The sequence below is a fragment of the Doryrhamphus excisus genome, chromosome 5 (genome assembly GCF_030265055.1).
Source record: "Doryrhamphus excisus isolate RoL2022-K1 chromosome 5, RoL_Dexc_1.0, whole genome shotgun sequence".
NCBI lineage: Eukaryota > Metazoa > Chordata > Actinopteri > Syngnathiformes > Syngnathidae > Doryrhamphus > Doryrhamphus excisus.
The window spans coordinates 2,703,340-2,721,189 of record NC_080470.1 but is presented as its reverse complement, the minus strand read 5'-3'; the positions used below and the strand labels follow the sequence as shown (position 1 = coordinate 2,721,189).

Below are 17,850 nucleotides of genomic sequence, written 5' to 3'. Positions count from 1 at the left end.
AGGCTACCGTTTAGGTCGCTAGCTCTCTAGTTTGCGAGTTAGCATGTGTCTCAAGACCCTGCGGTTGCGCAATATGTTGTAAATAAAAAGAGTATAAATGTGACTATAGTCGTGTTTTGTCATGTCTATAAAAAAAGATAAAGAATTATCTCTCAAATACTTAGCAAAATATGTATAAATCAGGGGTCTCAAACATGCGGCACGCGGGCCAAATGTGGCCCGCAGAACACTAGTTTGAGCCCCCCCCCCCGCCTTGATATGAAAGTTTAATGTTAGTGCGGCCCTGCGCAAGTTTGATATGGATGCTGTATGGTATCATGTACCCCGAAAAAATTATTACGTTTGATTAATGTTCATGTTAAAGGTTAAATAACTGTTAATAGTTATCCTCCCTATCCGTGTGGAAGTGGTAAGTTTTTGGCTATTTAAGTTGAAAGGAAATAACTTGAAGGCTACCGTTTAGGTCGCTAGCTCTCTAGTTTGCGAGTTAGCATGTGTCTCAAGACCCTGCAGTTGCGCAATATGTTGTAAATAAAAAGAGTATAAATGTGACTATAGTCGTGTTTTGTCATGTCTACAGGGCTCTAATAATGCTTTGTTCATTTTAATCTGAAAAAAATAATTTGTCGAAGTCATGATTGACAGCTCGTCAGCTCCCAGTCGTCACGCCCCAAACACACTGGAATGAAATATCTGCCGTTTATTTGGCTCCATTTGGTGCTGCGGCACGGTGGTCAAGTGGTTAGCGCGCAGACCTCACAGCTAGGAGACCGGGGTTCAATTCCACCCTCGGCCATCTCTGTATGGAGTTTGCATGTTCTCCTCGTGCATGCGTGGGTTTTTTTCCGGGTACTCCGGTTTCCTCACAAAACTTCCAAAAACATGCTAGGTTAATTAGCGACTCCAAATTGTCCATAGGTATGAATGTGAGTGTGAATGGTTGTTTGTCTATATGTGCCCTGTGATTGGCTGGCCACCAGTCCAGGGTGTACCCCGACTCTCGCCTGAAGACGGCTGAGATAGGCTCCAGCACCCCCCCGTGAGGATAATCGGTATAAAATGAATGAATGAATAATATCAATATCATATGTGGAGCAATTGAACCTTGGGCCTAAAGCCACATGCAGACCATTTGAACCAAATCCCAGGACTGGACATGATAAGTCAGTTTCTATTTTAAACCTATATAGAACCAAGAGGGATTATATGGTTCTCCATGTGGCTGCTCTTCCAGTTGCGTATTGGTTAACTCCATTAAAAGATTTCATGCTTGAAATGCATGCAGGCCTCTGCTTTGCAGCTAAAAGGTGTTTGGAGGGTCGGTATGAGCTTGGATTGACTGAAAGGGGAACGTAGAGGAGGCAGAGGGATACTGGAATCATCCATAATTGAAAGCAACCTCGCTGTTGTTTGGAGGACAATACCCAGATTTCATACTGCTGGCGTCTGTTATTTTCACGTTCCACTCGACAAGTTTGAGGTTTGTTTGGAGACGTGAAAGTCAACAAGGGTCGCGAGGGGTTGCTGGAGCCTATCCCAGCTGTCTTTGAGCGGGGTACACCCTGGACTGGTTGCCAGCCAGCCAATCACAGGGCACATATAGACAAACAACCATTCACACTCACATTCATACCTATGGACAATTTGGAGTCGCTAATTAACCTAGCATGTTTTTGGAATGTGGGAGGAAACCGGAGTACCCGGAGAAAACCCACGCATGCACGGGGAGAACATGCAAACTCCACACAGAGATGGCTGAGGGTGGGGAAAGACAAAATAAGAAGCCAAAAAGTTACCACTTCCACACAAAATAGGAGGAGAACTCGTAGCCTAGCATGTTTTTGGAATGTGGGAGGAAACCGGAGTACCCGGAGAAAACCCACGCATGCACGGGGAGAACATGCAAACTCCACACAGAGATGGCTGAGGGTGGGGAAAGACAAAATAAGAAGCCAAAAAGTTACCACTTCCACACAAAATAGGAGGAGAACTCGTAGCCTAGCATGTTTTTGGAATGTGGGAGGAAACCGGAGTACCCGGAGAAAAACCCACGCATGCACGGGGAGAACATGCAAACTCCACACAGAGATGGCCGAGTGTGGAATTGAACCCTGGTCTCTTAGCTGTGAGGTCTGCGCGGCAACCACTTGTCCGCCGTGCAGCCTTTGTATATATTATATATTATATTATTATTATATATTATATATAAACACAAATTTACCATATCCATCCAACCATTGTCTCTGCCGCTTATCTTCACTAGGGTTGAATATATGCTGGAGCCTATCCCAGCTGTCTTTGGGCGAGAGGCGGGGTACACCCTGGACTGGTTGATATAGTACAATATATTAAATTAATTATGATACTAATAGTGGTGCTGCACGGTCGTTGAGTGGTTAGCATGCAGGTCCCACAGCTAGGAGACCTGAGTTCAATTCCACCCAGAGGAGATTCAGACAACTTTCTCCGGTGTGTCCTCCCACATTCCAAAAACATGCTAGGTTAATTAGCGACTCCAAATTGTCCATAGGTATGAATGTGAGTGTGAATGGTTGTTTGTCTATATGTGCCCTGTGATTGGCTGGCCACCAGTCCAGGGTGTACCCCACCGCCTCTCGCCCGAAGACAGCTGGGATAGGCTCCAGCACCCCTACGACAGTATCACTCTGATACAGTGAACATCCAGCAGCAACACAACATTTTGGCATGACTACTATTTTGATGAAAAATATACTGAACCAGGGCTGCACAGAGGCCGGGTGGTTAGCACACAGGCTTCACAGCTAGGAGACCTGAGTTCAATTCCATCAACGGCCATTTCTGTGTGGAGTTTGCATGTTCTCCCCGTGCATGCGTGGGTTTTCTCCGGGTACTCCGGTTTCCTCCCACATTCCAAAAACATGCTAGGTTAATTAGCGACTCCAAATTGTCCATAGGTATGAATGTGAGTGTGAATGGTTGTTTGTCTATATGTGCCCTGTGATTGGCTGGCCACCAGTCCAGGGTGTACCCCGCCCAAAGACAGCTGGGATAGGCTCCAGCACCCCTGCGACCATCTGATACATAATCAAACAGCTTTGTATTTGCGTATGAGTAGAAGCTCTACTATGATAGCCAAAGCAACAGTAGTGAAAAACATGAGTGTCCAAAGTGCTTCTTCACCTGTGGGGCAGCGATGTTGAGAGCAGGGTTGGCCAGTTCGTATCTCTCCTGGGATTTCTCTCTGGCCAGACGAGCCGCCTCCTTCACCTCCTTAAACTGCTCAGCAAACTAGAGATGGGGCCAGGAGGAGAAACAGATGTGACCCGTCTGCAGTTACTCCAAACTCACTGTTGCATGAAACACAAACACTTGCTTTGCCCTCAAATCTCTCCCTCACTGCAGCAGCTTTGGGTGGATTAGAATGAGAGACAGAGAAAGGAAAATATGCTTTATTTTAAGGGTTCAACACTTACTCTATCTATTGTTCTTTGTTTTTTATTAGGGATTATCTTAAACCAGGGGTCTCAAACATGCGGCCCGCGGGCCAAATGTGGCCCGCAGGACACTAATTTGAGGCCCCCGCCTTTGATATGAAAGTTTAATGTTAGTGCGGCCCACGCAAGTTTGATATGGATGCTGTATGGTATCATGTACCCAGAAAAAATGATTACGTTTGATTCATGTTCATGTTAAAGGTTCAATAACTGTTAATAGTTATCCTCCCCATCCGTGTGGAAGTGGTAAGTTTTTGGCTTTTTTTTTAAGTTTAAAGGAAATAACTTGAAGGCTACCGGTTAGGTCAGGGGTCTCAAACACGCGGCCCGCGGGCCAAATGTGGCCCGCAGGACACTACTTTGAGGCCCCTGCCTTGATATGAAAGTTTAATGTCAGTGTGGCCCGCGCAAGTTTGATATGGATGCTGTATGGTATCATGTACCCAGAAAAAATTATTACGTTTGATTAATGTTCATGTTAAAGGTTAAATAACTGTTAATAGTTATCCTCCCTATCCGTGTGGAAGTGGTAAGTTTTTGGCTTTTTTTTTTAAGTTTAAAGGAAATAACTTGGAGGCTACCGTTTAGGTCGCTAGCTCTCTAGTTTGCGAGTTAGCATGTGTCTCAAGACCCTGCAGTTGCGCAATATGTTGTAAATAAAAAGAGTATAAATGTGACTATAGTCGTGTTTTGTCATGTCTACAGGGCTCTAATAATGCTTTGTTCATTTTAATCTGAATAAAATAATTATAAATAATTATAATTATAATAATTAAATTATAATTAAATTATAAATAAATAAAAATACAAAATATACAGAATAAACAATATAAATATATATATACAGTCTAATTGTTTTTCCTAAGAGTCCAAACTGAGTGTAAAGTAAAGAATACCTTTAAGGAAACTACGTAGTATTACCTTCAATTTATCAGTTAAATCGGTTTTAAATCGGTATTGTGTTTTAATATGGTGAAAACGGCTAAAATACTAAAAAGGTTGCTGACCCCTTAGTCTGGAGCCAATCTGGCAACACAGATTTTTTACATATTATTATGATTATTATGGTATGGTATGGCGTGTACCTGCTGCAGCTGCTGCTCTGTAGAAAAGCCGAGGCCGTAAACCGTGTTGGCGCGACTGTCAGCCCACTGGCCAAACTTCTGGGAGGTTTTGGTGAAGGTCATGTTGGGGGTGATGGTGCTGTTGATGATAGCCTATCACCGCAAGGAGCAGAGGGACATTACATAAGGAATGTAAAAAATAAAAAATAAAAAAATGGACAGATGACCCACCCCTCCCACCCCCCCACCGACACTCCACAGGACACCGTAAGGTCATTACTAAAGTAGCTCCTTCACCCCCAATTGTGTGAAGGTACTACAACCAACACTGCCTTCAATCACTATTAACTAACTGCTTACAGTATATACTGAATATTTTTATAATATTTTGACATGTGTATAATTTGCTACATGCAGTAATTTTTTTGTGATATACAATTATCATTCACATACTGCATTATTTCTGCTATGTACTAGTGAAATCATCGTATATAAATATTATTGGGCTGCACGGTGGACAAGTGGTTAGCGCGCAGACCTCACAGCTAGGAGACCCGAGTTCAATTCCCCCCTCAGCCATCTCTGTGTGGAGTTTCTCTCCGCTAGGGTAAAACATGCTAGGTTAATTGGCGACTCCAAATTGTCCATAAGTATGAATGTGAGTGTGAATGGTTGTTTGTCTATATGTGCCCTGTGATTGGCTGGCCACCAGTCCAGGGTGTACCCTGTCTCTCTCGCCCGAAGACAGCTGGGATAGGCTCCAGCACCCCCCCCGCGACCCTCGTGAGGAAAAAGGAGTAGAAAATGAATGAATGAATGAACCTTCTAAATACAGTTTCTAACATTATTAGAGCCCTCTGGACTTGAACTAACACCCCTATAGCCACCTTTAAAACAGTGTAGTGATCCCTTGTTTATCACAGTTAATTAGTTTTCAGACCTGACCAGGATAAGTGAATTTCCGCAAATATAAATTTTTTCATAGAAAACCTGTTTACACGGCACGGCGGTCGAGTGGTTAGCGCGCAGACCTCACAGCTAGGAGACCCGAGTTCAATTCCATCCTCGGCCATCGCTGTGTGGAGTTTGCATGTTCTCCCCGTGCATGCGTGGGTTTTCTCCGGGTACTCCGGTTTCCTCCCACATTCCAAAAACATGCTAGGTTAATTAGCGACTCCAAATTGTCCATAGGTATGAATGTGAGTGTGAATGGTTGTTTGTCTATATGTGCCCTGTGATTGGCTGGCCACCAGTCCAGGGTGTACCCCACCTCTCTCGCCCCAAGACAGCTGGGATAGGCTCCAGCACCCCCACGACAGTATCACTCGGATACTGTGAACATCCAGCAGCAACACAACATTTTGGCATGACTACTATTTTGATGAAAAATATATACATTTTCATAATACATTCTATATTATTATAATACTTAAATTCCTACGTACTTTAGATTTATCACAGTCTTAAATACAGAAGTCAACATTAGCAGGAAAGTTTCCATGCTCATTTATTAAGCTGCGTCGTCGTACTCAACGACCCCTGCTCTCAAAGGGAGGTCGTTTTTCAATGAGCCATTATTCACAAACACATGACAACACCTTATATTGTCATTACTGACGCATAAATCACCGGTATATGAATATTTGCATGGAGAAAACCATTCTTGAGGTAGCTTTTGCAGTTTTATTACGCTCAGGATGTTCTTGTGCATCCAACAACCATCCGGTGTGTTTAAGAGCTAAGTGAAAAAGCTTGTAAAGGATATGTTCGCTAACCTGGTTAAATGAAGCATTTCATGACAGGAGATTATTTTAGCAAAAAAATGCTGGCTGGTTTTAATCCGTCCCCTAAAAGCCCCTCTCATGGCATTGGTAGAAACAAAGCCCGACGATGCTTCATATTGTCCAACTGCAGACAATCCTCAAAGGGGCTGGGAATCAACCTGCAGGTGATGCAAACGTCACACATGCACAATACAAAAGGCACCGTGCGACTTCATTGTAAAGTGCAGGATGAACTCTCTGACGTCTTTCTGTTGTTTTTTTTTAATAAATAATTCATGACATTGACCACAGAGTTTCCCCCAAAAATTTTCTAAAGTGGCCCAGCATTGGATAACGGACTGCTACAAGGGCCGCTGGAGCCTATCCCAGCTGTCTTCGGACGAGAGGCGGGGTACACCCTGGACATTTCAAGTGCGGCGCAAACACTTAAACGTCACCCGCACACAACAAAAGTTCCTCCTGCACTAAAAGTGCATTGGTGTTAACATTAGCATTCAAGCTAACTGTATGACCAACTATTGTTCTAATAATCGTCATATTTACTTCATTTTCTTGTAGATTTTTGTATGTAATATGACTTTGGCTCATCATTATGTTTATTTAATAGTCATTTATTCATTCATTTTCTACCGCTTATCCTCACGAGGGTCGCAGGGGGTGCTGGAGCCTATCCCAGTTGTCTTCGGGCGAGAGGTGGGGTACACCCTGGACTGGTGGCCAGCCAATCACAGGGCACATATAGACAAACAACCATTCACACTCACATTCATACCTATGGACAATTTGGAGTCGCTAATTAACCTAGCATGTTTTTGGAATGTGGGAGGAAACCGGAGTACCCGGAGAAAACCCACGCATGCACGGGGAGAACATGCAAACTCCACACAGAGATGGCCGAGGGTGGAATTGAACTCAGGTCTCCTAGCTGTGAAGCCTGTGTGCTAACCACCCGGCCTCTGTGCAGCCCTGGTTCAGTATATTTTTCATCAAAATAGTAGTCATGCCAAAATGTTGTGTTGCTGCTGGATGTTCACAGTATCCGAGTGATACTGTCGTAGGGGTGCTGGAGCCTATCCCAGCTGTCTTCGAGCCAGAGAGGGGGGGTATACCCTGGACTGGTGGCCAGCCAATCACAGGGCACATATAGACAAACAACCATTCACACTCACATTCATACCTATGGACAATTTGGAGTCGCTAATTAACCTAGCATGTTTTTTTTGGAATGTCGGAGGAAACCGGAGTACCCGGAGAAAACCCACGCATGCACGGGGAGAACATGCAAACTCCACACAGAGATGGCCGAGGGTGGGGAAAGACAAAATAAGAAGCCAAAAAGTTACCACTTCCACACAAAATAGGAGGAGAACTCATTCATTCATTCATCCATTTTCTACCGTTTATCCTCACGAGGGTCGCAGGGGGTGCTGGAGCCTATCCCAGCTGTCTTCGAGCCAGAGAGGCGGGGTACACCCTGGACTGGTGGCCAGCCAATCACAGGGCACATATAGACAAACAACCATTCACACTCACATTCATACCTATGGACAATTTGGAGTCGCTAATTAACCTAGCATGTTTTTGGAATGTGGGAGGAAACCGGAGTACCCGGAGAAAACCCACGCATGCACGGGAAGAACATGCAATTGGTGGAATTGAACTCGGGTGTCCTAGCTGCGAGGCATGCGTGCTAACCACTTGTCCACCGTGCAGCCTCATATTAATATTATTCATTCATTCATTAATTTTCTACCGCTTATCCTCACGAGGGTCGCAGGGGGTGCTGGAGCCTATCCCAGCTGCCTTCGGGTGAGAGAGGCGGGGTACACCCTGGACTGGTGGCCAGCCAATCACAGGGCACATATAGACAAACAACCATTCACACTCACATTCATACCTATGGACAATTTGGAGTCGCTAATTAACCTAGCATGTTTTTTTTTGGAATGTGGGAGGAAACCGGAGTACCCGGAGAAAACCCACGCATGCACGGGGAGAACATGCAAACTCCACACAGAGATGGCCGAGGGTGGAATTGAACTCGGGTCTCCTAGCTGTGAGGTCTGCGCGCTAACCACTCGTCCTTGGCGGAAACGCTGGATCATAATGTCTTTGGACAAATACCATTTCTAAAAGTACTAATTTAGATCTTAATGTGCGTACTGGGATGTTACCTACCTTAGTCCCGCCCACGCTGATGATGCGGTAGACGTTGCGGTTGGCGTCGTAGAAGAAGGACACAGTGACGGCGTGCTTGCTGGCCGGCAGCCAGTTGCGTTTGGTCGCCGGGTCGATCTGGAAAACATGAGCTCGGGCACTGAAGATGGGCTGCTCCCTTTGAAAAACACATAAATATTTACAGTATGTATGTTAATACTCATATTGTGTCATATCACTGCAGGAAAATGGCTGACAATGACAATATTGTTTTTTTTGGTGCAAAACATTGTATAATAATGGATGATAATGAAGAAATACATTGGGACACCTACAAATATAAGGTATATATATATATGGTACATTTACTAACATTGATAAAAATATACACATTTTACATTGGTCACGAAAATGATCGCCAAAATAACAGGCGTTTATTGCAGGTTTGAATTATTAACAGTCACAATAATCCCTAATATGGATGGCCTTATGCTATGGTACTGGAACAAAATACATACAATACAAATAAATGGTAAGTCAAATAGAGCGTAGACCTCACAGCTAGGAGACCCGGGTTCAATTCCACCCTCGGCCATCTCTGTGTGGAGTTTGCATGTTCTCCCCGTGCATGCGTGGGTTTTCTCCGGGTACTTCCGGTTTCCTCCCACATTCCAAAAACATGCTAACATGCTAACTGGCGACTCCAAATTGTCCATAGGTATGAATGTGAGTGTGAATGGTTGTTTGTCTATATGTGCCCTGTGATTGGCTGACCACCAGTCCAGGGTTGTACCCCGCCTCTCTCGCCTGAAGACAACTGGGATAGGCTCCAGCACCCCACGCTTATTAGAACAATAGTTGGTCATACAGTAAGCTTGAATGCAAATTTTAACACCAAGGGTCTCAAACACGCAGCCCGCGGGCCAAATGTGGTCCGCAGGACACTAGTTTGAGGTCCCCCGCCTTCAAATGAAAGTTTAATGTTAGTGCGGCCTGCGCAGGTTTGATATGGATGCTGTATGGTATCATGTACCCAGAAAAAATTATTACGTTTGATTAATGTTCATGTTAAAGGTTAAATAACTGTTAATAGTTATCCTCCCTATCCGTGTGGAAGTGGTAAGTTTTTGGCTATTTAAGTTGAAAGGAAATAACTTGAAGGCTGCTGTTTAGGTAGCTAGCTCTCTAGTTTGCGAGTTAGCATGTGTCTCAAGACCCTGCAGTTGCGCAATATGTTGTAAATAAAAAGAGTATAAATGTGACTATAGTCGTGTTTTGTCATGTCTACAGGGCTCTAATAATGCTTTGTTCATTTTAATCTGAAAAAAAAAATTATTTGTCTACCCACCAACTATATGTGGTTTCTTAAGTTTTTATTATTTGCCAACTGCCGCAACTGTGGTGCGTTTACTGACCGCCGAACACAGTAGGACAAAACAACACCAAAAGTTAACATTATCAGTGACACAAACTGTGTAAATTACGGGCTTTTGAACTATCATTAACATCAGAAAAAACATGATTCCGATACACATATCTCACTTTAAAGCAGGGGTCTCAAACTCAATTTACCTGGGGGCCACCGGAGCTAGGTTCTGGGTGAAGCCGGGCCGCATCAGGTTTTCCAAAAAAAAACCCAAAACGCATTTATTAAAAACTGGAAAAAAAAAAATCAATTAAAAAACTATCTTCAATGCTTTTGCTTCTGCTATACCCTACACTTTTTCAGTACTTTGGTTCCGCTTTTCCACACCAAAATATCTGATAAAACATTCCACTGTTCTCAAATATCTTAATTTTTATTTTTCTATACACAAAATAAGATAAAAAAAATAAACAAATTAAGAATAAAGACAGTAAATCAATCGATCAGTAATAAATAAGTAAAAGAATAATAATAAAACAGCAAATAAGAAAAACATAAGAAACCACATACAGTTGGAGAAATTATTTTTTTTCAGATTCAAATGTACAGTATTAACAGTTATTTAACCTTTAACATGAACATTAATGTAACTTAATATTTTCACCCAATTAGCAAGTTAGCATCGTACTCACTTCCATCTGGGAGCAGCGTCGTAATCCAAAGCTAAACAGGGCGGGGTAACAGGGTAGGGGTAACAGTTATGGGCGGGGCAAAATCATGTTAATTGTGTCTGGTGTGCACACAGCTTTAAGCTGTCATTTCAACATTAAACTTTGGTATCAAGGTGGGGGCCTCAAAGTAGCGTCTCGCGGCCCGCGGGCCGCATTTGGCCCGAGTTTGAGACCCCTGCTTTAAAGCCACGGTCCCAACCTGCTGTACTTTTAGTGCAGGAGGAACTTCTGTTGTGTGCGGGTCTGCGTCAGAATCCGGATGATGTGTGACGTTTAAGTGTTTGCACCGCACTTGAAAAATCCTGATCGGAACACCCCCCCCCCCAACAAAAACACATAAATCCCTGACCCTGACCTCGAAATAATGACAAACACATGAAACAGAACACAAAGCTAATGCTAAAAAACAAAACATAAAAAGAATAAATGATGAAGTAATAGCAGACATGCAATTAAATGCATATATCTCATATTCAGTAGATTCCAGCTTATATGCAGACAATATTTCACTGCTTTTGAAATTCTAATACCACATATGCAATAAGACCCCCCCCCCTATTGCAAGCCAACCACATTTTCATGTTAATGAGTATAATGTGGGCCAGTCAAAGCAGCGTTCCTATTGAAATATTATTTATATGGGTCGTCTGTGTCTATATGAAGCATTGTTTTCGTGCCGGTTTGCTTGGAATTACCCAACATTTGCATGCAAACAATGGCCATTGTTGCCGCAGCTAGGATAATTGAACAAAAGCCGAGGAGCCAAGACGCCTTTGGCTATAGTTTGTGTCCACTGTTGCACCAGATAGAGACTCACTATGACACGCTGATTATACTAATCACATTATGTTAAAAGGCCCCGGTGGCGTGCCGTGCACTTCCTACCTGGGCCTTCAGTGTGGACTTTAACGACCCAATATACTTATTTATAAAATCACAGATACTTAAACTTGCTGATATAGTTCATCTTCAAACAGCTAAAATAATGCATAACGCTAAAAATAACCATAACCATATCTTCCTTATTGTGTGGAAATATGGGCAAATAACTATAAAAGCCATCTTCACTCGCTAAATGTACTGCAAAAAAGGTCAGTAAGGATAATTCATTATGCCGCCTCCAGAGAACATAATACTTTGGTATGTGACAAAAATAAAATAAAAATTAAAAAATTAAAAAATTAAAAAATTAAAAAATTAAAAAATTAAAAAATTAAAAAATTAAAAAATTAAAAAATTAAAAAATTAAAAAATTAAAAAATTAAAAAATTAAAAAATTTAAAAATTTAAAAAATTAAAAATTTAAAAATTATTATTTTTTAAATTTTAAACAGATTAAAAATGTATTTTTTTTTACATTTTTTACAATTAATTTTTTTTTACAATTTTTACAATTTAAATTTTTTTACAATTTTGCCGCCTACAGAGAACATACTAACTCCTTATTTCTAAAATCACAAATACTTCAACTTGTTGATATAGTTCATCTTCAAACAGCTAAAATAATGCATAACGCTAAAAATAACCATAACCATATCTTCCTTATTGTGTGGAAATATGGGCTAATAACTATAAAAGTCATCTTCACTCGCTAAATGTACTGCAAAAAAAGGTCAGTAAGGATAATTCATTATGCCGCCTCCAGAGAACATAATACTTTAGTATGTGACAAAAATAAAATAAAAATTAAAAAATTAAAAAATTAAAAAATTAAAAAATTAAAAAATTAAAAAATTAAAAAATTAAAAAATTAAAAAATTAAAAAATTACAAAATTTAAAATTTAAAAATTATTATTTTTTAAATTTTAAACAGATTAAAAATGTACTTTTTTTTACATTTTTTACAATTAATTTTTTTTTACAATTTTTACAATTTAAAATTTTTTACAATTTTGCCGCCTACAGAGAACATACTAACTCCTTATTTCTAAAATCACAAATACTTCAACTTGCTGATATATTTCATCTTCAAACAGCTAAAATAATGCATAAGGCTAAAAATAACCATAACCATATCTTACTTATTGTGTGGAAATATGGGCTAATAACTATAAAAGCAATCTTCACTCGCTAAATGTACTGCAAAAAAAGGTCAGTAAGGATAATTCATAATGCCGCCTACAGAAAACATACTACTTCGGTATGTGACAAAAATAAAATATTTTTTTTTAAATAAAAATTTAAAAATTTAAAACAGATTAAAAATTTATTTTTTTTACAATTTTTACTATTTAAATTTTTTTACAATTTAAAAATTAAAAAATTTAAAAATTTAAAAATTTAAAATTTTAAAAATTTGCATCTATCTTAAGCTTTACATATATACTGCATCTGAATTTGTCAACCGATTCAACGCATTCCAACACCAAAATGTTCAACTCATTCAGCAGATGAAAGCTACAGTCAAAGAAATTCCCACATTTGATGGAATTCCATGTTTTTTCCCCTGACAAAATTCCCCATTGAAAATGAATGGACAATCTTTACACGTTTCAAATTGGAAAGTTGAACCCTGTGGAATTGTGGAATTGAACCCTGGTCTCCTAGCTGTGAGGTCTGCGCGCTAACCACTTGTCCACCGTGCAGCCTTATATTTTTATATATTTTTTTAATTTATATTTTTAATATTATTATATTTATATTTATATAATAAATATATTTACCCAAATAAAACAGGAGCCTATACAAATGGATCCATGCATGTGTTCTTACTCGATGGTGACATGGATTTCCACAGTAGCTGTTAAAGGGGATGTTAAAGGTATTATTGTGGGGTCAAAAGCATGACTTAGCCTCTTGTCTTTCAAGAGGCAGGATGAGTGGTTTGGATGAAGAATAATTATGGGATGAAACGGTCAATGAGCCGAGCGCCACATGACCGAGTCCTAAACAGATGTGTCTCTGCTTCTATATTTAGTCACCGTCCTGCAGTTTGAAAACTCCTGTTAGAATCCATTGTACAGAATTGTAGGATTCTTTACAAATGATTATTTAGACGACACATTTTTACATCAAAGTATGTGTTCCAGTTGGATACCAGCAGGTTTATTTGCATGTCCTTACTTGCAATACTCTTATGAGATCTCTTTGTTATCGTGTTTACTTTTTCACGCATCTCATCTGCTGCCAAAAGCTTCAATCCTTCAGGTCCGATACCAACTCACGTCTACGTTCCTGCCATCTGTGAGCCGAGGCTTACAGGGAAAACCTGCTGTCAGAAACCGCATTTTTCTTCATGATATGTCTCTTTAAAAAGTTCAGATTTTTTCAAATATGTATTTTTATGGCATCATGGACAGAAGGATACAGTTTATTTGTTTAAATTCATTGTTATGAACACGGGCTGCACGGTGGACAAGTGGATAGCGTGCAGACCTCACAGCTAGGAGACCCGAGTTCAGTTTTCTCCGGGTACTCCGGTTTCCTCCCACATTCCAAAAACATGCTAGGTTAATTAGCGACTCCAAATTATCCATAGGTATGAATGTGAGTGTGAATGGTTGTTTGTCTATATGTGCCCTGTGATTGGCTGGCCACCAGTCCAGGGTGTACCCCGCCTCTCTCGCTCGAAGGCAGCTGGGATAGGCTCCAGCACCCCCTGCGACCCTCGTGAGGAAAAAGCGGTAGAAAATGAATGAATGAATGAGTTCTCCTCCTATTTTGTGTGGAAGTGGTAACTTTTTGGCTTCTTATTTTGTCTTTCCCCATTCTCGGCCATCTCTGTGTGGAGTTTGCATGTTCTCCCCGTGCATGCGTGGGTTTTCTCCGGGTACTCCGGTTTCCTCCCACATTCCAAAAACATGCTAGGTTAATTAGCGACTCCAAATTGTCCATAGGTATGAATGTGAGTGTGAATGGTTGTTTGTCTATATGTGCCCTTTGATTGGCTGGCCACCAGTCCAGGGTGTACCCCGCCTCTCTCGCCCGAAGACAGCTGGGATAGGCTTCAGCACCCCCCCAGCACCCCCCGCGGGAGGAAACCGGAGTACCCGGAGAAAACCCACGCATGCACGGGGAGAACATGCAAACTCCACACAGAGATGGCCGAGGGTGGGGAAAGACAAAATAAGAAGCCAAAAAGTTACCACTTCCACACAAAATAGGAGGAGAACTCATTCATTCATTCATTCATCCATTTTCTACCGCTTTTCCTCACGAGGGTCGCGGGGGTGCTGGAGCCTATCCCAGCTGTCTTCGGCGAGGGGCGGGGTACACCCTGGACTGGTGGCCAGCCAATCACAGGGCACATATAGACAAACAACCATTCAAACTCACATTCATACCTATGGACAATTTGGAGTCGCTAATTAACCTAGCATGTTTTTGGAATGTGGGAGGAAACCCGGAGAAAAACCATGCATGCAAACTCCACACAGAGATGGCCGACGGTGGAATTGAACCCTGGTCTCCTAGCTGTGAGGTCTGTGTGCTAACCGGGTATGACATCATAATTCCTCCTATTCAAAAATAATGAATCCAAAATGTCCCAATGCCTTGTCTAGAAAGATGGCTTTATTTCAGCAGGGCTGATGACAAGAGATCCACTTGTGGACATTTGTGGAGTGGAGTGGGTGGAAATCTGCACTCCAACATGGTCTTATACATTCCTAGCATGTCAGTCACACACAAAGACTATTGTTTACCAATAGAGCAGAATGGACCACAGTGGCATTTAGATTGTTTTTCTATTTCATGTATTGAATTCAACATGCAAACTCCACACAGAGAAGATTCGAACCCAGATCTTTCAGATCTCCTGACTGCATGATAACCACTCGTCCACCGTGCGGCCCTCTTATAAAACCCTTTTAAGCCTACACAATTTTGACTTTATTCCCATATTATCGCTTTTTACTTCCACCTAAAGTTTCTCACAATAAGATTTTTTTAAATAACCAATTTTTTCTTCATTATTTCAACTAAAAGTGACATTATTTTTCCTCATAATATTATAAGTTTATGATCATAAAATTTTTTTTTTTTCCTTGTTACATACAACTTTTTTAAATAACCAATTTTTCTTTAATATTTCAACTAAAAGTGACATTATTTTTCCCTCATAATATTATAAGTTTATGATCATAAAATTTATTTATTTTTCCCTTGTTACATACAACTTTTTTTAAATAACCAATTTTTCTTTAATATTTCAACTAAAAGTGACATTATTTTTCCTCATAATATTATAAGTTTATGATCATAAAATTTAATTTTTTTCCCTGTTACATACAACTTTTTTCCTCATAATTATTTGACATCACTTTCATAAAAGGTAGAATTTTTTTTCCATTTGTAAATTTTCTTCTCGTAATTATGACCCATGATATTTAAACTCGCGACCTAATTTTCTAAAAATGATTTATTTATTTATTTTATTTATGATTTATAATTTGTTTTGCTGTTTTCTTTGTTACTCATAATATTATGATATGATATATATAATAATATAATAATATGTAATTATATTATTATATTATATAATATTATAAAAACATTTACTTTAATATTTAAACTGCTCCGAAACCGACTATATTGTTTAATAATAACATTAAAATCACATTATTATTTATAATTTTTTTGCTGTTTTCTTTGTTACTCATAATATTATAATATGATATATAATAATATATAATTATATTATTATATAATATTATAAAAACATTTTCTTTAATATTTAAACTGCTCCAAAACCGACTATATTGTTTAAGAATAACATTAAAATCACATTATGATTTATATATTTTTTTGCTGTTTTCTTTGTTACTCATAATATTATAATATGATCTATAATAATATAATAATATATAATTATATTATTATATTATATAATATTATAAAAACATTTTCTTTCATATTTAAACTGCTCCGAAACCGACTATATCGTTTAATAATATCATTAAAATCACATTATGATTTATAATTTTTTTTGCTGTTTTCTTTGTTAGTCATAATATTATAATATTACATATAATAATACAAAAATATATAATTATATTATTATATTATATATTATTATAAAAACATTTTTTTAATATTTAAACTGCTCAGTAACCGCCTATATTGTTTAATAATAACATTAAAATCACATTATTCTTGTAAAATTTTTGTCGATTGCTTATAATTCTTCATCCTGAATATTTTTACTTTATTTTAATTTTTTCACTTTTGCTGTTGTATATTTTTCCCAGTTTTAGTTAAGACAATTACAAAATGTTTAAAAACAGCCATGTTTAAAAACGCAAATGGCTCTCTGGCCACACTTTGGACACCCCTGATCTACCAGTTACTTGATGGAACAGAAGTTGCCTGCTTCTTCCAGATTAAATTCATTCAAGCATGCCTTGAGGGAAAAGGGTCGTCCCTAAACATTTGGCACAAAGTTGCAAGAATGATCCAAAAACAGTGAAAACTGATGAAGAGGTTTGTTCCATGTATTTTTCCAATATAATGTATTCCCATTTCAATTGATTCTGTTATTCCACACTGAAGTGGAATAATACACAAAGCAGACCATCCCTAATTAACGCAGATTAAGAAAAAACAACCATGCAAAGTGTTAAGTCTCCCCCGTGAAACTAATTACCTGCATGAATAATATACAAAGCAAAATATGGAATTCATTATCATCCCAGCGAAACAAATGTTCCACTCTATCGTCATCACATCTTCATAAGAAGTCATGATTGACAGCTCGTCAGCTCCCAGTCGTCAGGCCCCAATCACACTGGAATGATATATCTGCCGTTTATTTGGCTCCATTGGTTTTCTCCAGGTACTCCGGTTTCCTCCCACATTCCAAAAACATGCTAGGTTAATTAGCGACTCCAAATTGTCCATAGGTATGAATGTGAGTGTGAATGGTTGTTTGTCTATATGTGCCCTGTGATTGGCTGGCCACCAGTCCAGGGTGTACCCCGCCTCTCTTGCCCGAAGACAACTGGGATAGGCTCCAGCACCCCCACGACAGTATCACTCGGATACTGTGAACATCCAGCAGCAACACAACATTTTGGCATGACTACTATTTTGATGAAAAATATACTGAACCAGGGCTGCAAGGCGGACGAATGGTTAGCACACAGACCTCACAGCTCGGAGACCAGGGTTCAAGGAAGGAAGGAAGGAAGGAAGGACAGAAGGAAGGAAGGAAGGAAGGAACTAAGGAACCAAGGAACGAACCAAGGAACCAAGGACGGACGGACGGACGGAAGGAAGGAAGGAAGGAACGAACGAACGAACCAAGGAAGGAACCAAGGAACCAAGGAACGAAC

At 39.7% G+C, this 17,850-nt stretch overlaps 1 protein-coding gene across 2 annotated transcripts in view; it reads right to left on the bottom strand.

The window, feature by feature from the left end:
- LOC131130187 (homer protein homolog 3-like) overlaps nucleotides 1–17,850 on the bottom strand; it is a 63,443-nt gene that overhangs the window by 31,202 nt on the left and 14,391 nt on the right. For both annotated transcript variants that reach the window (XM_058074444.1, XM_058074445.1), the window contains 3 exons: nucleotides 8,503–8,659; nucleotides 4,562–4,693; nucleotides 3,163–3,270 (listed from right to left, as the gene is read on the bottom strand). In XM_058074444.1, the coding sequence (XP_057930427.1) occupies nucleotides 3,163–3,270; nucleotides 4,562–4,693; nucleotides 8,503–8,659 (397 nt within the window). The remainder of the gene's footprint in view (nucleotides 1–3,162; nucleotides 3,271–4,561; nucleotides 4,694–8,502; nucleotides 8,660–17,850) is intronic.